The sequence below is a fragment of the Scomber japonicus genome, chromosome 3, assembly GCF_027409825.1.
Source record: "Scomber japonicus isolate fScoJap1 chromosome 3, fScoJap1.pri, whole genome shotgun sequence".
Classification (NCBI taxonomy): domain Eukaryota; kingdom Metazoa; phylum Chordata; class Actinopteri; order Scombriformes; family Scombridae; genus Scomber; species Scomber japonicus.
The window spans coordinates 35,373,746-35,396,498 of NC_070580.1; the positions used below are offsets into that span (position 1 = coordinate 35,373,746).

General features: G+C 36.7%; 2 protein-coding genes across 2 annotated transcripts in view; both read left to right on the forward strand.

Annotated features, from left to right (window-relative positions):
- Window positions 1-1,404: 1,404 nt before the first annotated feature.
- On the forward strand, window positions 1,405-5,583 carry LOC128356236 (cytochrome c oxidase subunit 6C-1). The gene is made up of 4 exons (XM_053316718.1): window positions 1,405-1,460; window positions 3,994-4,111; window positions 5,029-5,161; window positions 5,448-5,583. The coding sequence occupies exons 2-3, from the start codon at window positions 4,004-4,006 to the stop codon at window positions 5,152-5,154; spliced, it is 234 nt and encodes a 77-aa protein (XP_053172693.1). The 5' UTR covers window positions 1,405-1,460; window positions 3,994-4,003; the 3' UTR covers window positions 5,155-5,161; window positions 5,448-5,583.
- Window positions 5,584-9,166: 3,583 nt separating this feature from the next.
- LOC128356223 (serine/threonine-protein kinase 4-like) overlaps window positions 9,167-22,753 on the forward strand; it is a 43,568-nt gene continuing 29,981 nt past the window's right edge. Inside the window, exons 1-3 of the mRNA XM_053316705.1 lie at window positions 9,167-9,663; window positions 17,999-18,079; window positions 21,297-21,425. Of these exons, the coding sequence (XP_053172680.1) occupies window positions 9,620-9,663; window positions 17,999-18,079; window positions 21,297-21,425 (254 nt within the window). The 5' untranslated portion in view covers window positions 9,167-9,619. The remainder of the gene's footprint in view (window positions 9,664-17,998; window positions 18,080-21,296; window positions 21,426-22,753) is intronic.

Sequence of the window (22,753 nt, forward strand, 5' to 3'; positions counted from 1 at the left end):
CTCAAAGTGTGGTCCAATGACCCACAAGGAGTCCTTGAGACTTGAGAGGTTCTAGTGGTCACCAGCAAAAAGAGGAATCATTTCTTTCACTTTCACTTTTTTATTTATCTGTAATTTGATCCATAAAGTAACACAATGACCGGATGTCTGAATATTTTGGTCATGTGTTTCAAACACTTTCAGTAATAAAACATCTAAAACCTAAAATCTTTTTTTTTCTTTTGTCAGTTTAGGGGTCTTAGATCTGTAAAAAACTGGCATTAAAGGCGACAACAGTGCAGTTTCCTCACCAGGACAGATGGGCCAACATGTTTTTGAATGTACATCACATGTTCTTAAAGACTTTTTGGTCAAAAAATTAAATAAACTGAAAACAACAGAATGAAAACTGTGTCTCTAAACGATCAGACAGTGGAGGGAAATCACAGCTTTGCTCCTTCTGTCACAGATCAGCTGTTCAGTGGAAGAGTGTTTTAATGGAGCACATAAATACAATGCTGCAAAAAGTAAATTAGATGATCCACCAACATATTAAAGAATTACACTTGTTCCTCTTTGGGTTCAGGAGCCAGCTTTTGGTTTACAGTCTTTAAAAAAAACATTTATTAATCTTCATCATGCAAAAAACAGAATCTGACATTCAGAGAAGTTTTCATGTGATATCAGTTATAGTTTGGATATTATGCATCCTTCTCCTTCCAATAGCTGTCAGTACAGTTTTGTATATGTAAATAAATTCTTTCCAGTTGTTTTTAAAATACCGAAGTCGCTACGTTTTTCATGGTTAAAGTAAAAAAGTCTGTACTTCACCTTTGTTTAAAAAAAAAAAAAAGCACTTTATGGGAAAAAAATGTTGAGTGTAAAACTGAATCTTTGCTCTGTGTTACAGTTTATGCTGCAAACATTAACACCTTTGTCTTCTTTTTCAGGTTTAAACTATTTTCTTTAATTTACTGTGTATGTGTAGCTTGTCCATTCAATTGTAAACAGTCTGCAGTATTTGCTCAATAAAACATTTTAATAAAGCTGCTCTGAGTGGTGATTTTTATTCTCTTAACTATCCACTGGTGACAAAGACAGACCCAAAGTCTTCAAAACTGTTCCATCTAAAAAGCAGAGTTGTGCATCATTGATTTAAAACCACAAAGGCGAAAAGGACAATTGAAAAAATATGGTATAATTTAACTGTACAAAGTGCATCTCATCTCATCTCATCAGTAGAGATCGATAAAACCTCTGAGGGATATCTACTAGGTCAGTTCAGTGCTGCTCTGCCGCCATCTGCTGGTCAAACTGTGTAACTACAACTACAAGTGTCACTGCATGGTGAAGCGCGGCCCTGCAGTCTGTGACCTCATCCACCCTTTCTGTTCGCTCTCTACGTTTGTCCCTCGCAGGCTCCTGTAGCAGTTCCAGTAGCAGCTCTTCCGCTTGTCTGTGAAGGTCGTGAGTCCAAACCTGTGAGTACTTCTGCGTCTAAAACTGCTTAAAACGAGCATGTAGAACTAATATTATAACATTAGCACTGTCATATGAATAACAGCTCATTGGTTTGTTATAAATTCTGCAGTAAATCGCGGTTTTTATTTCTAATATCTTTGCTGTTAGCTGATGTTAGCTTAGCATGGAGCTAACCGGCTAGGAACACGCATCTGAATAAAACTAGTAAAATGCTCTTTCATTACACTGAATAACATTAAGCATTTAAAGCCTTTATTAATGTTATTATAGAGTGGAGAAACTATTATAACCCGCACAGATGAAACCTCCTTTTCCTTGTTAAATATCTAATATATGATGTTAAGCTTATAGTTCCTTGTTGTGAATATTTGTAAATATCCTCCTAAATATCCTTTTAGTAATGTGTATATGTAATAATGTTAGATTAATGAATATAAAGCAGGACAGTCAGTCTTATGCTGCTGCTCAGAGGTCACACGTAGCTTCAGTCCTGGCAGCTGACCAGCCTTCAGGGACACAATGACAGACAGACATTCACACACGTTACTGCACAATAAATGCATTAAAGTTATATTTAAATACAGTAAATGTAAATAGTTAGGTGGTAGGTGTAAGCTGGGGTTATCAGTATTTATTTCACCTTGAATTTTGACTATGACACGATCCTCTACATGTGTGAAGGGATTGGATCAAAAGGGGAAAAAAATGTTTTCAGGTTAATCAATGTAATGGTTAATTTTAGATCAGACCTGATGTTTCACCAGACTGGAATTTTAGATATCACCCCCCCCCCCCCCCCCCCCCCACAAAAAATGTATTTTATCAGGTGTGACTAAATATGGGGCTTCTGTAGTATTTAAAAGTGTGTGTAAATGACTATCAGAGTATCTACTATCAGAGATGTCTGATAAGAAAGGTCACAATATTTTAAATTTGTCTAAAAACATCAGTCAGGAATCCAAATGAGCATTAAGTGTGTTTTCTTGCTGTAATGATTCCTCCTGTTCGTACTGACCATTAGATCCTTCATAATGTTTACAATGGAAGTGATGGAGGACTAAATCCAAAGTCCTCCTTCTGTGGAAACATGGATTTAAAAGTTGATGTGAAGCTAATATGAAGCTTCAGCGTCCAAATGAGTCAAATCTTCATCTTCTATGTTTCAACGTTACAGTGTTTTTAGTAGCAAAGTCTTTTTGTTACTATACTTCCACCACAGCTCAACAGGAAACACTAAGAGGGAATCTGATGCTAAACAGACTGTAAATGTGTCAGATATCACTTGATATGACTAACTCACACTGATGAAGCTCAATAGAAGCTGATCATCTACTTTATAATGACTGTGTGGGACACATTGTGGATTTTGTCCTCCATCACTTCACATTGAAATCACATTTGAAGGAGATCTTTTAATAGTCAGTATGAACAGGAGGAATGATTACAGAGAGGAAAACCTGACTGCTGGTATGAGACAGATTTAAAATATTGTGACCTTGTAAGACTCAGATTGGGTCACAAATGTTTATCTCTCTGATATTAGATACTGTGATTTACACACATCAGGTTTGTGTACGGAGCACCTGACCTGTCAATATGTTGGTGATATGTATTGTATTGTATTATATTAAATGGTATTTTGGGGGGGGGGGGGGGTAATAGAGCTGAAATTGCAGATATATACAGCAACTTATATCAATAATACTGAATTCCTTGATATTTTCAATCAGCTGGAATATTTAGTTAAATGTATGAAATAATGTCACATGGTTTTTGGAGGCCGACCACCTGAAGCAGTGTTACTCCATCTCTCCCTCCTCAATTATTTTCAGCTCTCTGCTTTATATTTTCTAATTTAAAAAAAAGAGAGTGCACATTGATTTACACTGGTAAATTGTAAAAGCCACATAATGATAGACAACTATTCATAAAACTACAGTCCACTGTCACCTTGGTTTTGCCAAAATTTAAGGGTTCATTTAATCTTCATTTACAGTCAGTGTAAAACTCAGTTTTAGACTTCAAATTAGATTTGAGTCAAATTACATTTACCAATTTGCATCAGAATCTAATTCAAGAAATGATTGTTGCACAATTTTAAAGATTTTGCTCGTCTGACCTCAACATTTGTATTTTATTTTTTATTTCCCTCTGATCTGAAGCTTGCATTTTTGGGTATTATCTGTGTTAACACAAAGATCTCAGGACATTCACAACCTCCCCTACCTGTAGTCTGCACAATTCAAAGATGCAGTGTATAATTAATATTACTGTGAACAGCTGTGATGAAGGAGAAACTGAATCTATTATTGTAATGTAAAACAGTGATGGAGGACAGCAGACTGGTAAACACTGAGGCCTCTGAGAACTTAACATTTCGTAGACTAAGTGATTCATTGAGCAGGTAGTTGGCAGATTAATCCTTAATTAGTTGCAGTAATTGTGTATAATAGGTCATATTGTGTAGTTTGAAATTTTGACTACACTGATCTTCCCAATAATAACACTGAGTTTGATTTTTGTGTTCTGCAGAAGATTCATCATGTCTCTGCCAAAGCCTGCGATCATGAGAGGGATGCTGGCCAAGCGCCTGAGGATTCACATCCCCGCTGCTTTCGCCGTCTCCCTGGCTCTCGCTCTCTCGTACAAGGTGAGAACAGAACGCAGACACATCCATACGACCTCAGTTATGATTAAAAAGATAAAAAGACACCATGCAGACATGATGATGATGTTAACATTTAAGATCAAGATCTGAACCTTTTGGAATATTGATTCTACTGTAAGGACAGAAATTATATATGGTGCCAATTTATTAGTCCTGATAATCAATCAATGAAATAGCCCTGCAAAGTTCAAATATTTTTTAATAAATATATATATATATATTATGTTTTGGGGATTTTTGCCTTTTATTCTCAAGTTAGCTGGCATAAAAGAAACATAGAGAGTGAGGGAGGGGAATGAAATGCAACAAAGGTCCCTTGCTGGAGTCGAACCAGGGACGTTGTGATTATGTGGCATTATGGCTACCAAAGCACTGCAAATTTAAGTGGTTTTGAAGGTAATAATTAACAGAAGTGTTAATTATTGCCTAAAGGAAAATATTTCTGATCTTCTGTTCACCCTGTCAACACAAACCAACTTCATGAAGGGTTAAAAATAACCTGTCAGTGTCAGATCCTATGATCAGCTGTGGATCTTGTATTGGATAGGATGTAGTGGCATCTAGTGGTGAATACCTCCCCTCCCCAAGCATGTAGGAGAACCTACAGTGGCAGTGAAACTCACTAAAAACCCTCTCTAGAGCCTGTTTGGTTGGTCCATTCTGAGTTACTTAAGAAATATGATTTAAAGAGCTCATTCTAAGTTAACAAAAACACAGTGATTCTTATTTTCAGGTGATTATAAACTAATTAAAACACAGTCCGTCTCACTAGATGCCACTAAATTCTACACACTGCTCCTTTAATGCTGACAGTTTCTCTTAGGACTGTCGATAACATCATGACACTTTCTGTTGCGGTCTTGAAATGTTGAACCAGAAACGTCTTTTGTTCCCCACAGTACCTCGTGACAGAGCCCAGGAAACAGGCCTACGCTGACTTCTACAAGACGTACGACGCCGCAAAAGACTTCAAAGGCATGAGGGAAGCCGGCATCTTCGAGAGCGTGCGGCCCTCTGGGGAGTAAAACCACCGTGAGTCTTCAACCGTTCAACCTTTGTTATTTCAAGCAGTAGGAAATGGAAGTATCTTTAAGATGTTAAAGATACTGGGACCAGTCAGAAGGGTTCACAGGGGCTGATCAGCAACCTCCAGAATACATATTTAGTACGTACAGAGCATTAAAAAGCCATTGCCTCATATACGATGCAAGACACACCATACTAGTAGAGTTACTCTAATAACGGACAAGCTGTTGTACTTTAAAGTAATGTTCTTATGTCTTTATAATTGGTGTTTTTTGTGTCTTTTTTCTTCCAGATTTTCCTCCCCCTCATTCATTCCCGCTCTGAAGACGTCGTTATTTCTCGCCCCCCTTTGGATGTAATTAACTGAGCAGATGTGAACTTCGCTATGCTGTTATGTTCCTCTGAAATAAACTATTCTATTAATGTGAGAGCCCCTTTTGTCTTTTTTTTCTTTACTATGTTGCTGAGATAATGTCCCACACAGTTTGAGATAAATCTGATGATCTGTCTTTAAAAGGTTTGTATTCTGATTTTAGTGAGAATTTAAATGTGCTACATGTGTAAGTTATTACTGATAACTGAATATTGGTCAGTATGTTTTAGTTATCTACTGTGTAATAGTTGTTAGTTTTGGATCAATCAATTTTTCTTTGATAAAACTAAAAATAGTTAGTGGTTGGGGGAAGAGTTTAGCACTGAATTCACTATTTTTTTTTTCATTATTTTTTATTGCAGTTTTTGTTTCCATTCAACAAAACAGTGTCTATAACAAAAATAGACACACAACAAAACAAACACAAAACGTACACAACAGCTCTTACATAGGAGATAAACATATGGCATAGTACAAGAGGTGGTGGTTCAGTTTTACAGTACCCGGATGTCGTTCAAGTGCACAACAGTCCCTTTTAATAGAGTGGAGGGAAGGTCCAGTCCGACATAGTCCAAAAATGGGCGCCACACTCTGTAGAACTGATCTACTGAATTCACTATTATACAGGTATGTTTACACACAATATAGACAGGTAGAGTATGAACAAGAAGCTACCTGCAAAGTTATAAAAATCTAAATTTGTAAGTAATATTTTCTTTGGTATTACTGATTCATAGTTTAATGTCAGTACTGTAGCTTATCTATTGAAGTGGTTTACGTTTATACATCCAATTTTTTACATATAAAAACAACACTTGGGACACTGCACATGTTTTAACAGCTAGTATACAAAAAAAAATACATGATTCAATATGCACCATTGAATTTAACTTAAACTGCAGCCTTAGAAAGCCGCAGCCTGTTGAAGTTCACAAAGAGCGAGAGAAATGTTTTAACACCTATTTTTTTCTGGAGCTATCTCACCATCATCTACATTTGATATTTAAATATTTGACAACTGTCAGTAACATTTCTCTCCAGAAAGGCAACACTTACTGTAACTTTAAGTCCTACTTGAACAAATGCACATGCACAGATGTTATAAGTAGACATAAGGGACATTTTTATTAGTCAATAATTATAATTTACTGTATATTAGATATGAATATGGGGACTTCCAGGGCATTTGTAAGCACTATTTAAACATTTAATAAATGTTAGGATACTAATATAGTAATCAGACATGGACATTTTAAGCCATTATTAATGTATAGTTTTAGTCAACAATTCTAACTTAACGTGTATTGTAACAAAAAGAACATTTCTCATCTACATTGGGAATAAATGTGGAAATAATAGAATTTACAGGGTAATACTAGAGTAAAAGTACTTCAAAGTTACTTCTCATTAGTACTCAGTGTGTGTACTGTTGCACCCAATGTGACTCTTGTCGTGTATTGAGATTCACAGCCAGAGAAACGCTCCCTTGCATCATATCCTCCAAGGAACAGGCAGGTGTTGTAATCGATCAAGATTTATTACAAAAAAAGTGTGAAACTGAAATGGACATAAAAATACAGAAAAACATTAATTAATAAACAATACAGAATAGCTTGTCATATATAGGATTCTACTTTAATATTACAAAAAGAGCATTTGTCATCTACATTGGGAATAAATTTGGAAATAATAGAATTGATTTACAGGGTAATTCTTAATTATGTCTCCACCTTTAAATCCTGCCTGAACACACACCTATTCAGAGTGGCCTACTCTGTCTCACACTGACTATAAAATCACATTCTTGTTTATTTATTGTACTAATGCACTTTGTAGTCACATTCATATTTATTCTTTATCTTTGCACTAAATGTTACCTGATTTATATTATTTGATGTACTGTTGTTGTGTTATACCTATGTGCCTTGTAAGGCCTTTTAAATAAAATGCATAATAATAATTATTATTAACCCTCTATTGCATGGCGTTGCCATATGGCAACAATTGCTTTATCTCGATTTTACTAAAAGGCATTAATATAAAATCCATATTTTACTGTTTTATTATGAAAAGGAAGGTCTTTTAGTTTGATATAACAAATGATTGATCACGTCACACTAGCAGGATATGCTGTTTGCGCCTTCTTTATCCATGGTCATGGGCACTGAGAATGTCATGATTTGAGGGTGCCCAAAGTTGGCTAATTGTTCAATATTTAGGCAAAATACCTTCAAGAAAAAAATTTAAATACTTTCTGGGACAAGTTAACTATGAATTTTCATCATTAGAACCAATTTAGATCTGATAAGTTTTTTGTAAAATTGTAAAATTAATTTGTTGCCATATGGCAACAATATGCGAATATAGATGTGATTTGTGTGCATTCAACTGATTGGACTGTAATTGACTTACATAGGACTAGACTACTCTGAGACTAAGTTTACAACATTTGATTACATTTATAAGGAAAATAATAACATTTTCATGTGTAGTTTGTCATTTCAGACATTTTGTAACTGTAATGTATTATCTGCTTTATAAATGACACCACTGGAAATCATAGTTTTACTAGACGGAACTGCAATATCCCACCCAAATTATATGTTGGTCTACTTTTGTGCACATTTGTAGTCAAAGGGCCTAAAGTATTTTCTTCTTAGAAGATAATTTATCTTAAATCCTTTACAAGTGGCAAATACACTGTGACATATACCCCAGATAGTATGAAAATTGGACCTATAATCAGCATTTTGTGCTATTTTTTGACAGTATAGTCAGCTGCCGTCATCCATAGAACATGCAAATCAGGGCAAAGTTAGGTTTTCAACCAGAGGAGAGTGAGGATGAGCTAATGGGCACTGATGAGGAGAACTATGTTGTCTGAACCTAGATGAGAGCAGTTATTTCAAGTGTGCCCTGTTCCTGTTCCTGTGCTTCATCCAAGACCGCAACCTGCCTGCTAGTAGTTTGAAACAGGGGGTGAACCTGGGTTACAATGGCACGTATAATGTAAATTTGTTTGAAAAACATGTTGATGGTGACTAAATTAAATTAATATATAGAATAAAAATAATTAAATGGAATCAGATTGACAAAAAGAATTGTTTTTGATAAGGAAAAGGATGTCCCTGTGTCTTATAATGGGTGTATGTAATGATCGTATTACAACGTTATTATCACCATATATTCCAAATAACAGTTGCAATTTAATTAATTTAACTGTATAAGTATTGTATGATATATTCCACTAAGTATAAGTTGGATTTGTTTAGTCTTGGTGTCAGTAAAATAATGTTTTTAGAGAAAATGTTGGTTTTTTGATACTTTCCACGAATGCGCATTGTTGCCATATGGCAACAAATAACCAACTACCCCCCTAAAAATAAAAATAAAAAAAAAATCCAAATATTTCCATTATTTAGGCCATTTTAAGTAATAAAAACACATTAAAACATTTTTATCACGTTCAATTAATAATTCATGCAATAGAGGGTTAAAAGTACTCCGTTACTTCTCATTAGTCCTCGGTGTGTGTGTGTGTGTGTGTGTGTGTGTGTGTGTGTGTGTGTGTGTGTGTGTGTGTGTGTGTGTGTGTGTGTGTGTGTGTCGCCCCCTGCTGTCGGATTGCTGCACTTTATCCGTCTCCCCCTGCTGGCGGAGCGCTGCACTGTGTCGCCCCCTGCTGGCGGAGTGCTGCACTGCGGCCTTTTGTTCGGACCGCCTTCCTGCCGTCTCTCCACTACTCTTCCTGGTTTCTGCAAAGTGTATGTCACCCAGCGTCCGTCCTGCCAAACACGTCCAAAGTTGTCCCGACAGTGGAGAAAGAGAAGAATGAGCCCGGCGGTGAAGACACGACAGCCGGGAGAAGAAGTGTGACCACGGTGCGTTTATAGTAAAGCTCGGTCCCCATGATGAGAAACAGACTGTATGGAGGAAGGGTTAGCCGCTAGCTGCTAAAGGTCTGTTACTGTCACTGTTCACCGCGACTGTCTCTTGAGTTTGAGACGTTCAAGTTTGACCGAACCAGAGACGGTATCAAGAGGAAACACACCGAGGAGGAGGAAAAGAGGAGGAAGAGGAGGAGGGCAGCCATGGAGAACAAGGATAAAGTGCAGATGAGGAGTCACCCTCGCAGGTAATGAAAACAGACCGTTGGGGTTTAGATACCTGACATCCTCATTGATCTGATCTGAGCATGAACACCACACCACACCACACCACTACACGCCTGTATCTACTACTAACATTACATAACCTCGGGGCAGTGGAAACTAGTTGGATTTAAGGATATTAGCACTAAAACAACACAACTTTATGACGGTGTCTTTTTAAATTATTTAGAGTCGTCTTCATTTTACATGTTTTTTTCTTCTATTTTTAAACACAGTGCTGTATGAATGAGGGGAGTTTATTTTAATATTAGTGAAAGCAGCTGATCTGAAGTTTGTCACAAAGATCTTAGATTAAAGAGAATTTTTGGGATATCTATCTATCTATCTATCTATCTATCTATCTATGTGTGTATCTATCTATCTATATATCTATCTATGTGTATATCTATCTATCTATGAGTATCTATCTATCTATCTATCCATCTATCCATCTATCTACAAACACAGTACTCATTTATATCAACAGAATCAGTCAATCAAACAAAAAAGTCAAAAAACACAAACCTGATATTTCAGTCTTTCTTTATATTCTGTTAATCATGACCTCAAACCCCCTCTAAGACGTACAACCTTTAGTAATAATGTAAATTAGATTAATTTGCCACATTTAAGTAGTCTTCCTCTGACTGTCATGTGAAACAGTTTCCATCCTGATTAACGGCCTTCTTTCCACACTGAGACCACTTGTTACAGAATGAATAAGGTGTTGATGCGGTCTTGATCTCTGTGTTGTCTAATCTCAGGACTCATCACTATCAAAGCCCCACTAATCCTATTAATGCCTCCACTCCTATTTGTTAATCTGGGTTTAGTCGATTTAATCTGACTGCGTTTGAGTAGATACTAGATGCTTTAATCAATGCTCATTATCAGTCATCAGGTGTGTCTGTCTGTGGTTTCTCTCGTCTGACTTTGACAGAAGAGAACTAGAAACTCTTTTTAAATGAGCTTAAATCTTTGTAAATGATGTGCTGCATAAATTAAATACATTATTATTATTATTATTATTATTATTATTATTGTTATTATTATCATTGTTATAAGAGCTGGGAAAGACCGGGGGTTGTGAGGTGGGTTTCCATGGCAACAGGAGTCAGGCATCAGAGACCTCAACACCGGGTTTTTTTTATAGCAGAAAAATGAGGTCGCTGGAAAGATGGTTGTGATGTTTTTTGGTTTAGAAAAAGCAGTCAGCCCCCCACCCCCTCCAAAAAAATTCAGTTTACTAAAAGACCAAGAAACTAATTCTTATATTTAGGTACATTTGAAAACCTTGAACCATCAAATATAGAGCTGCTAATACTAATAGTTGTTTTTTTAATATCATCAATCAGTCTATAGATTAGTTTCTTAATCTCTATCTGTGTGCCAATAAAATTCCAGAAAATAGTCATAAATATTATAATTTCTTAGATCAACTGTTATAACTCTAAAGATATCCCGTTTATTCATCATGTTTGATGCAGAAATGCTTCAAATCCTCACTTTGGAGAAGCTGCAACCAACAAATCTTCAGTGTTGTTACTTAAAAACGATTTGGTTTATACTCCTGTGTGTGACTGTCACATCCATCTACTGCTCCTCTCTGTGTTTCTGTTGCACAATAAGAAGGAGTTTGAAGATGTTTAATATTAGACATGAGTATAAATGTAATATATTGAATTCAAAATCCTGTCAGCGGTTTGCTTAAATGGGTTAATTCTTGTTTTGTTTAGTATCTCTGCCTATAATCCTAACAATTAGGATTGGACCTGAAATAATCAGTTTATCTAATAGTCGATCTGCAGCTTCTCTTATGTGAGCTTTGCCAGCTTATCACAGTTATAATAAACTGGATCTTTGTGCTGTAAAGAATACATCAGACAAAAGAGAATATTTGAGGACGTCGGCTAAAGATCTGAAGAACTATAATTCCATATATTTCGTCATTTACTAGTATGAATTAATTTAAAAGAAAAGGCTGATTAACAATTAATGACTAAACCATTAGAGGTTCCCCCAGGAAATAGTTCAGCAGAGGTGACAAGATATAAACTGTATATATATGAATATAATATGGCCTTTGTTGTGTGAAGTAACGCCTCTGCTCTTTTACCCTGAAGGTAAATGTTTTATTCAATAAGTGTTTAAATTTTTAATGATGAGACGACGCGCTGTTAAAACTGTGAGAAACACTGACAGTTATTCATCAGCCTCTGTGAACAAATTCACTCGTTATGTAAGAAAAAAATCAAATGTGTTAAAAGTAACGTGAGCAGATTTAACTGTGTGAAAACAGAGGCAGGGCTTAAAAATGGTAAGAAATCAGTGAAGAATTGTAACGGTTACACTCAAAATAAGAAAAAGAAAGTAAAAGACATTTGAGGACGTTTGTTTATCGTTTGGTGTAGAAACTGCTTTGTTTGCTTGGCCGAGGCGTTGGTGTGACAGTAGGAACTGAGGAGTTCCTATTCTGTCCACTCATCACTACGATGCCGGTTAAACACGACAGCTCTGTCTTTATCATGTCCACTCACCCGTCCAGCATTTCCTCATGAAGCTGACGTAACATAGGAGCTTCCACTTATTTGAACTATTTTTGTTGCAGCGTAGAAACATGATCCAGAGGGTCGGACAGAATAACACAGAGTCCGGTTTGCAATAAAATTAACCAATTTATTTAACAAATGCACACAAAAGTACAAAACATAATCATTTTAACATGTTTTTCAATTAAAATATAAAATGTCAAAATGATAATTCCCTCTAATTTCACTCATTCATATCACAATTGAAATCAGTCAAAATAATCGCAGTCATCAGCGTTATGTCATGTTTTAAACAGTGTGTGAAAATAAGCACTAATTACTCAGAGTATCGTCTTCTTGACTTAAATCCTCATAGATCCCATCAGACATGATTTAAGATCCATTAAAAAATGTGCATTCTTTAGAAAAATGAATAAATACCAGGTCTTCACCCTCGTAGAAAAGTCCAGAATCTATGAAACTGCAAAATGTTCTTCATTTCTAAAGTTAAACATTTGGACACAATTTCCTTTTCCTCTGCGTTTGTGCTCTGCAGGTTTTTAGTGTCCATGTCTCACTTCTCTAAGTTTATTTGACCACGACTGGCTTAAACATAACTGTGGTCACAAATCCTGCTCTTACAGTACGAAGACGTCTTTAAAGTCATTCAGCTGATAAATGTGGAAATAAACTCTGTACACAGGTCAGTCTGCACAGAGAAGAGAAAAACGTCCAACTGTAGGAACAAGAAAAAAAACAACATTTAAATGGATTTAGGCAGGTGGGAAATCTGGATAATTTATTGAGTGTTAATTTTTAACATGTAAAAATAAAAACAAACAAAAAATTACAAAAAAGAACAGAAATGAAATGAAAAGCATAATAAACAGTGAAATCAATGAACCAATGTAAATGCCTGAAAAGGAGTAGAAAGCATTTTTAATCCTTCCCTTTCTCCACTATCATTTAATAATATTTCACTTTCTATTAACTTCCCCTTTTCCATACATTATGTCTTATATTTAATACACACATTCATAAACACACATATGTATTGATATGAAATGAATTCCTGATTATTATTAACACCCATAGACACAATGGCTACTTATCGTTATCATACATAAAATATATCCATGTATTAACTAGTTAGTTTTATCTTCTATCATACTATGATAGAGGAACATTATGAGCAGTAGTTAGGTCTGAATTTAGGCTGCGTTCATATCAAAAATAGAAATACTTTAACAAGTGAAAGACAGCTGAGGAGCATTTTATATTTAGTAATGTAAACTTTTATCGTGTCCAGCTGTTGAAGCCGCAGCAGAAACACACACACACACACACACACACACACACACACACACACACAGACACACACACACACACACACACACACACACGTACGTATTTAAAGAAGTTCACAGAGTCCACTTGAAAAGCAGATTCTGAGTCTGTTTTTAGCAGATTATCATTTCAGTGCTGTGCTCTGTGTTTTCTGTGGTTTGTGGTTTGAATCTATCTATACACACAGTTGAGCTTCACACGAGGCCACGCTCAGCTCAACACTGAACTCATCCACAGGCCTAAAGAAAGAAGCACAAACTTATTGATTAATCAGCTTTTTATCAACTTAACATGTGACAGAAAAGAGAAAAGAAGAAAAGTGTGTTTTAGAGACTTTTTAAAGATTAAAAAAGTCATTTAAACCATTTTCTGTTCATTCGCTAAACAGAGTGAAAGCGTATCTCTTTTTGTGATTTAAGTTTTTTATTTCTTCAGGCATAAAAACAACAACATTATTTTTACTTTTAATATAAATTAACGAGAATTAAACCTTAATATAAAAGCTCAAAATGCTCCTATGACACTTTCTAACAATATTATTTCAATGATTTAATGACAGAAGAAAAGGAAACTACAGTGACCTGGAGGTGCAAACCAAGATTACAACATGTGAAACACTTTTACAAAGCTTGAGACACATTTGCATTTTGGAATTTTTTTTTACATATCATAAAACAAACTTACATTACCATAACTCATTAACAAGTCCAGAAACAAATGTACAAATATCAACCATGAACCGGAAAGGGAATGTACCAACTCCGTGGTTGAACCGGAAGTGATAACGGGGAGCAGCCAATACGAGCTGTTGTTGTCGTCGGTAGAGTTCATGGTGAGCCAAGATGGACAGCGATCGAGTGATGTTTTGCCCGTTTTGTGGACAACGTATGAGCCACTTAATGCGGTTTTGATTTCGTGTGGTCGGTCTTTAGAGTTTTTAAATGACATGGACCAGATGGACGGACAAAACGGGCAAAACATCACTCGATCAATGCTAATGTAATTTTGTTTTATGATATGTAAAAATATTTTCTAAAATGCAAATTTGTCTCAAGCTTTGTAAAAGTGTTTCACATGTTGTAATCTTGGTTTGCACCTCCCGGCCACCGTAGGAAAGGTATCTCATGTTTACATCCTTTCACTGTAGCAGTCCTTGGGTTGAAAACAATAGAGAGTCTAGACTGATGCGTCAGGTTTTCTTTATTAAATCCACCAGATAGCAGGTTGACATCAAGCAGCATGTGTTTTAACATCTGGAAATATTAAACCACAAAGCTTTTATAGGAGCTCTCTTCTTGCTATTAATCAACAGGAAACTGATTGATTGATTTTTATTCACTCCTGTCTTTAATGCTGCTGCAGCTCTGACTCATAGCTGCTGTTATTAAAACATTCATATTACTATCTCACTTATATTCATCACACATTACACAGATAAGCTGCTGGTACAGTTTCCAGTTCAAAGTCCAGCTTTCTAAATAAAGATCAGATATATTGATATAATATTAATACTGTTGATGTGAAGCAACGTCATAATACATTTATCATTTAAAGTTCTGAAGGAAGGACGTTGTTTTCCAGAATCAATCAATCAATCAATCCAATCAATCAATCAATCAATCAATCAATCAATCAATCAATCAGACTTTTATTTGTGCAGCTCTTTTCATGCACACTCCCTCTGATCCATGTACAAACAATAAATGACTCTGTTATAAACAATGACTCAATAAAAACAGGAAATGAGGAAATGTTGTCATAATTGTCATGAATCTGCAATGAGGAAATACCAGAGGAAGAATAAAGATATAAAAATTCACAATAGGAAAATGGAATAAAATAACAGGTGATAAGAGATTTATGAAAAATAACAGATATATAATAAAATATAAGTGAGTAAAACCAGAAGTGTAAGGTGGGACTATTAAAAGGAAAAAAATAAAAAAATAAAATAAAACCGCTCAGAGGAGTAAAACCAGACATACAAAGTAGGTTATGAAATAGATAGCCTTTATTGTCCCAAAGGGAAATTTGTTTTCACAATCTGTCAGAGACCTACCGAACATGAACAATATACATACACACACACACTGCACAAACACCACCAGACATTGAACAACCGACACATATATCGCACTGAGGAGGGCTGGGTTATTCCTGTATCTGCGACCAGACGGCAGCAGTGTGAAGTGAGGGTGGAGAGGGTGATCCGGGTCGTTTCTTATTGTTTGTGTGAGGCGTGTGACTGCTCTGTGGTTGAGCTCGGTGAGGTTGGGTGTGGTATGTTTCTGTTGGTGGTGGACAGCATGTTGTAGAAACATGGTGAACAGTACAGGAGGATGGGTTGGATGATGCTGGTGTACAGTAGTGACAGAAGGTGGGGGGCAACAGAGAGGGCACGGAGTTTTCGAATGACATGGAGTCTCTGTTGGGACCTTTTGAGAATATTGGTGGTGTGTTGATCAAATGTCAGTTTATTGTCTATGGTGAGTCTGAAAAGGAAAACAATAAAAAAAAAAGTAGCATAAAAAGCATTGACCAAGTAACAAACAATGCTAAAAGAAAGAAATTAATTAAATAAATAATTAAAAGTTAATTTAAAAGCTAGATTAAAAAGGTTGGTTTAAACATATCAACACCCTCTGCTGCTGCACCAATATATACATGTAAAACTCTTTATTGAGAAAGTGCTCGTCACAAACTGCATCTAGGACACGTTTGGATCTATTTTTGCTCACTGAGACTATTTTTATCTCTCGACTTGTCAAACATCTGGATGAGTTTTGTTGGAGGGAACAAAAGGTGATCAGAGACACTCAGAAGAAGGAAGAACTAAAATATTCTGCCTGGTTGTGGTTTTTAAAGTTAGAAAGTCCTGACTATAGAAAGACTAGATTAACTGGTGCTGATAATGACTGCTTACTGCCTAAAATACTGGAGATGTTTTTAGTGTTTAATCAGGCAGCAACTAAAGATTATTTTCTTTACTACTTCATTTTCTTAATTAATCGTTTAGTCTATAAAAAGCCATTAACAGTGTCTCTAAACACATGCTGATGTCTGTATTTTGTCTGACCATTGATCTTAAACCTAAACTTATTCAGTTTATTTTCATCTATAATGAAGAAAAGCTGCAAATCGTCACATTTGAGAAGTTTAAATCAGAGTGTTTATTTGTTTGCATTGTTATGAATAATGACTTAAACAATAAGTGTTTTATTAAAATAGCTACTGATTTATTTTCTGTTAATAGTAGAGCCATACCGATGTATCAGTGGGCCGAAATTGGTCTATCACGGATGGATCATTATCAGCATATTTGTTGTCTGATTTTCTGAAGTTATATACGAAGCATTTTATTTATATTTGATCTTTTTTCTTAAGTCATGTTTAATATATAGTACATGCTTTTTGTTATGTGTATTTTATTATTTATAGTAATTCATACTTCTTAAATTTACAGAAGTTTACAGTTTCAGAGCACTGAGAACTGAGAGCACATTTCATACAATAAAGTTTATAGTTAAACTGTAAAATATCACAGTCTGTATTACAAGTGTTTGATAGCCTCATTGCAAAATATATGCATTAGATTTTGATCAATATATCGATATCGGAAGTAGGCTTTATACCGATCTGATCGGCTATATCAGATCGGCTGATATTTAGCATTTTATGTAATTAGTGAGATCGGCTGTAATGTCTTAATTCTCCGATCCGATCAATGTCGTCATGTTGAAACTTTCTGCAGATGCTCCCGTTGCATAGATTGCAGATGGCTTGTGTTTTATCTGTCTCATTTACTCTGAAGAAGTTCCACACCACGGACATGTTTGTTTGAATCACGATGTGACGGACAATAAAGTTTTTTGAATCTTGAATCATGAGCTGTGGGTGTTGTGGGCAGACAGATAAAACACAAGCTATTTAACAATCTGTGCAACACTAAAGAACCTCGTGGGGAAGCATCTGCAAAATGTTTCAACAGCACAAATGTACCTGGATAGGGAACACGAGGAGGAGAAGCCGAGTTTAAGAAACGGAGCGTGGACAAAGAAGACGTGATTGGATCAGTGATCGGTTTATTTAAACTCACTGATCGCTGATCGGCCCCAAAAATCCTGATCGTGAAAAGCCTAATCAGAATATTTGTACCTTTTATTTATATGTGTATCAACCCCAAAGATCCAGTAATGGTCTGACCATGGTTAATAGTTAATATAGTGATGTCATTGTTGCAGCTCTACTGTGTAACTGTAAGTTTCTTTAGACGGCTGAAAATGGGCAAAGTCATTATAATTGTGCAGCAACAAGTGGATGGCTTCTGACTGTAAACATTTAGTAGTTTTCTTCCACTCAGATCAGAGGAGGTGATAATGAATTTTTACAGTAAACTCTTTGCTTGTTGTCTGAACTCCTCCGTGGTCTTATCTGTGTGTTACAGGACGCTGAAGAAGCTGAGCGAGGACAGCCTCACCAAGCAGCCGGAGGAAGTCTTTGATGTCCTGGAGAAGTTGGGTGAAGGGTGAGTCACTTAGACAGACGATGACACAGAGACCCAGAGTCTTCCTCCTCCTCCTCCTCCTCCTCCTCTCACTATCTCTCCATCTGTGTCTCATTTCTTCTCCTTCCTATAGTTAAGTCTCAGATAGACAGATATCCATAATTCAGTTTGTCCCAAAATGATCCAGGATGAGTTTCCTCTGAGGACAGATTATGTCGCTTTTGTCATTCGTGTGTGTGTGTGTGTGTGTGTGTGTGTATGTGTGTGTGTGTGTGTGTGTGTGTGTGTGTGTGTGTGTGTGTGGTATCCAATTGTTACCACCGAACCTTAAAAAGTCTTGAATGTAGTTTCTGATCTTCAAGGTCTTAAAATGTCTGGATTTGATTTGAGCGTAATTATATGCGTTTGCTTTATGTTATTTATCATTATTATCATTATTTTACATAAATCAACCAATCAACTTATTCATTAAAGTGTAAAAATGATCAGCTGTTGGAACTATAATGAAACTAATCATTAGATGTGGTCCTTTATAAAAGACTTAAAAACGGCTCCATTTCAACATACTACAACATTAAAATCCTGCTTTCTTCTCCTGCTTCTTCTTCTTCTTCTTCTTCTTCTTCTTCTTCTTCTTCTTCTTCTTCTTCTTCTTCTTCTTCTTCTTCTTCTTCTTCTTCTTCTTCTTCTTCTTCTTCTTCTTCTTCTTCTTCTTCTTCTTCTTCTTCTTCTTCTTATTATTATTATTCTTATTATTCTTATTCTTATTCTTATTCTTATTCTTATTATTATTAGGGCCCGAGCGCTGACCAGCGTGAAGCCCTATTGTATCTGTAAACCGACATGCATGGGGAGGCGAGGGCCCGTTCACCGCTGCTTGCAGCTTTAATTATTATCATTATTATATGTCTTAGCAATGGTGTTATTTATTTCCTTTAAAGCGTTATTAAAAAGATCTTAAAAGTCATTAAATTTACTCTTAAAAAATGTGCAACTACCTTGTAAATGAACTTTTTACTTTCATTTTGACACTTCACACATTCACACCCAGCCACGTTACTGAGTGACTGACACGTTCCATACTGTCTAGTTATGTTTCTCTTTGTTTATTTTACTACAATAAATACTTCAGTTCAGTTGTGTCCCATGTGTTAATGCTGCCTCAGAGTCGGTGTTATGACCCTGCAGATCCTTAAAAAGTCTTAAAGGAGCATCTCGGTGGTCTAGTGGTTACTGTGCTTGTCACATAACAGCAGCGTCCCGTAGAAGCGAACACCCAGGTTGACCTCATGTTACATCTAACCATGCGTGGAGGGTGATAACTACTGACCACACATGGCTGACTTTTGTCTTCACTGACAGCAAATGTCGACTTCAGTTAATCAGTAACAACCAAACTGTAGATTTCTGAAATGGGAGTTTTGCCTACCACAGATATTCATTGTGGATATCTGAAATGATCACTTTGACCAGGAAGAACTGAATTATAAATCTACTAATCTACAATATCAATCCAGTCTAGCTATTTAAAGTTAAAACAGCCACTTACACTTTATAAGGATATTCGATGTATTTCTGACGAGTACAATCAAAGTTATATCTACATATCTTAAAAGACTATTTCTACACCCTTCTGATTAGTGAGAACACAGTTGAGTAGGAGATGTGCTGTTATCTGTGTGTAAATAAATGTAATGATAGATAAGAGTGTGGTTGAATGCTTCAGTGCGAGGCTCATCATACACTCCCTTCCCCAGCCATTAATGGTGCTCCACCCTCCGCTGCTGGTGCCCATCAACATAAACATTGCCTCTTCATATCCTGTTTCTCAATGCACTTCCTGTTCTCAGCGGCGGATTGACGTGTGTGTGAGTGAGTGTGTGTGTGTGCTTTACAGCTGACAGTCATTTTTCAACACTACTCAATGCAGTCCAGTTAAAGTAGATATGACTGTGAGAGTAACATAAGATAATCCTTAATTACACTAATATCTACCACTAGTTTGGACATTTAAAGGGTTAAAGTTAAAGTTTGACTGAAGCCACACTGAGAAAATGACAAAGAGATGACCAACGACAGAGAAGGACAGCTCCAGATGTTAACAGATGATAACTGTTAGTTAGTTCCTCATAGTTTTAAAGCAGAGTGTGACATCACAGAGTGGACTGATGGCTCTGAGTCTCTTTATTAACGTTTGACTCATCAACATATTATGGTGCTTTTCCACTATACAGTTCTAGCACTACTCGGCTCGGCTCGACTCGACTCGGTTTGGTACCAGGAACCTTTTCCATTACTATAGTTCCTCCTCAACGTAGGCGGGGTCGTCATAGCAACTCTGCACGACACAAACACATAACCAATGGAGGACATGGAGGTGATGGTGTACTAGCTGCTGTATGTTGCTTTCTGTCACACACAAAGCAACAAATTTGAGCCGTATGGATGTAACGTTAATATGCACTTCCTGCTTCTGTGACGTCTCAACTGGATTATAACCAGTAAGGATCCAGTTTGTGATATAAACATGATGTGATGTGGAAACATTGATCATCTATGAGGGCAATGAAGTGCAATATGCAGAGGTCCAAACAGCAGCAGTGCTAGTTAAAAAAATTACTCCTCATTAATAAAGAAGTTCAGTTAGATTTTGGTCATTTCTAAAAAAGTCGAACTTTTTTGTGGCAAAAACTAAACTCGAAGAAAAATGCTTTTATATGTCTTAAAACATGACTGCAGAGCAACCAGATATTTGATTCCTCTGTTCTTCTATAGTTTATATGAGCAGGTCCTGACTTTTATTTGATGAGTGATAATAAGATCCAAGGAAATGTGTGTTTGTGTTGACATTACAGATAATAGAGATGATATATTAATTATATTCAGATATTTACACCTGCTGTCTTCTTACTGCCACATTAATATTATTGGCTGTTGAACCTTTACAGCAGCAGTTAGCAGAGATTTAAGGCTCCAGGGTGTCAGAGCTGCTTCAGAAAGCCTCTCACATTAAAGGACACTGTGACAAATGATTTCTGTAACATGAGACAGGAGCGAGGGTTTGAATTTGTCTCTCTGGCTCTATCTCCACTTTAACTATTTCTGTCACTTTTCACACTTTCACACTATTTTTAAACAGCGTCACCTCTACTGCTGTCCACTGTTTAACCTCCTTAGTTACAGGTGAAGCAAACAGGAAGCACATCATATTGAATGTTGTGTGTTTTTGCCCCTGCAGGTCGTACGGCTGCGTGTTTAAAGCTCATTACAAAGAGACGGGAGAGATCGTAGCCATCAAACAGGTTCCTGTGGAGTCTGACCTGCAGGAGATCATCAAGGAGATCTCCATCATGCAGCAGTGTAACAGGTACGACTGCAGCAGGAGACCAGCTGACCTTTGACCTTCCTGTCGACCTCACAAGTCTAACTCACCCCGTGACTGTTCCTTCTTTCCTCCCTTCCTTGCTTCGTTCCTTCCTCCATCCCCCTTTCTTCCTTCCTTCTGTCCTTCGTCCTCCCTCCCTCCCTCCTTCTTTCCTTCCTTTCCTTCCTTCCTCCCTTCCTTCTTTCCTCCCCCCTACCTTCCTCCCTTCCTTATTTCCTCTGTCCTTCCTTCCTTTCCTTCCTCTGTCCTTCTTTCCCTCTTTCCCTCCTTCCTCCCTTCCTCTTATCCTTTCTCCTTCCCTCCCTCCCTCCGTCCTTCCTTCCTTCCTTCCTTTCCTTACTCCCTTCCTTCTTTCCTTTCCTCCCTTCCTTCCTCCCTCCTTTCCTTTCTTCTCCCTTCCTCCTTTCCTTTCCTCCCTTCCTTCCTCCCTCCTTTCCTTCCTTCTTCCTCCCTTCCTTCTTTCCTTTCCTCCCTTCCTTCCTTCCTCCCTCCTTTCCTTCCTTCTTCCTCCCTTCCTTCCTTGACTCGAGGACAACAGGAGGGTTAAAGAAACATTACTATGGGCTCTTTATGTGTTTTATTATTTATTTTATTTAGGTGTGTTTTGTTATGTGAAATCTAGGACACGTTACAATAATGACTTCCGTCTCTGAGGCCTATTTATAGAATCAGAAACAGGTTTTTCGGGGGGGTTTCCCATCAGCTACAACCCCCCCATCACCTCCTTCACATCAAATTACTGCCACTAAACCTACAGCAGCTGAGTCATTGCTTTATGGTAAACCCACCAAAGACTTAGTATCACTTATTTTGGGTTTTTTTGACAGTGTACAGTGTGATTCTGCAGCTGTTACTTCATGTAGGCGTTACAGTTTCCTACACGAGTTTGTTCCTTCAAAGCAGCGATCGACATATATAGACAGTCTGGTTTCCTGAGCTTTCACTTTTACTTTAAATAGGTCATCATCGTGTTTACATAATGCAGAGAGTGTGTTTGTGTTTTTTAATGCTGTCTCTAACTAATGACCCGTGTGTAAAGTCTGTGATGGCAGCAGCAGCAGCTTCTGGTACACTTCAGTATTTATTAAATGTTTTTTCTGATACGTTAAACTCCTCATGATGCAGATTTTAAAGTCAAACTGAAAGCTTGAAACGTTTTAAATGAAACAGGACTCTTATTGTTTGGACACATACAGACTAGTGGAAGAAGTTATATATTAAATTAAATTGATAGTTGACTATAGTTTGACTCCTTTAACCCTTTACATACTGTTCATATTCTGACTCATAAGTAGTCTCTACACCAATTC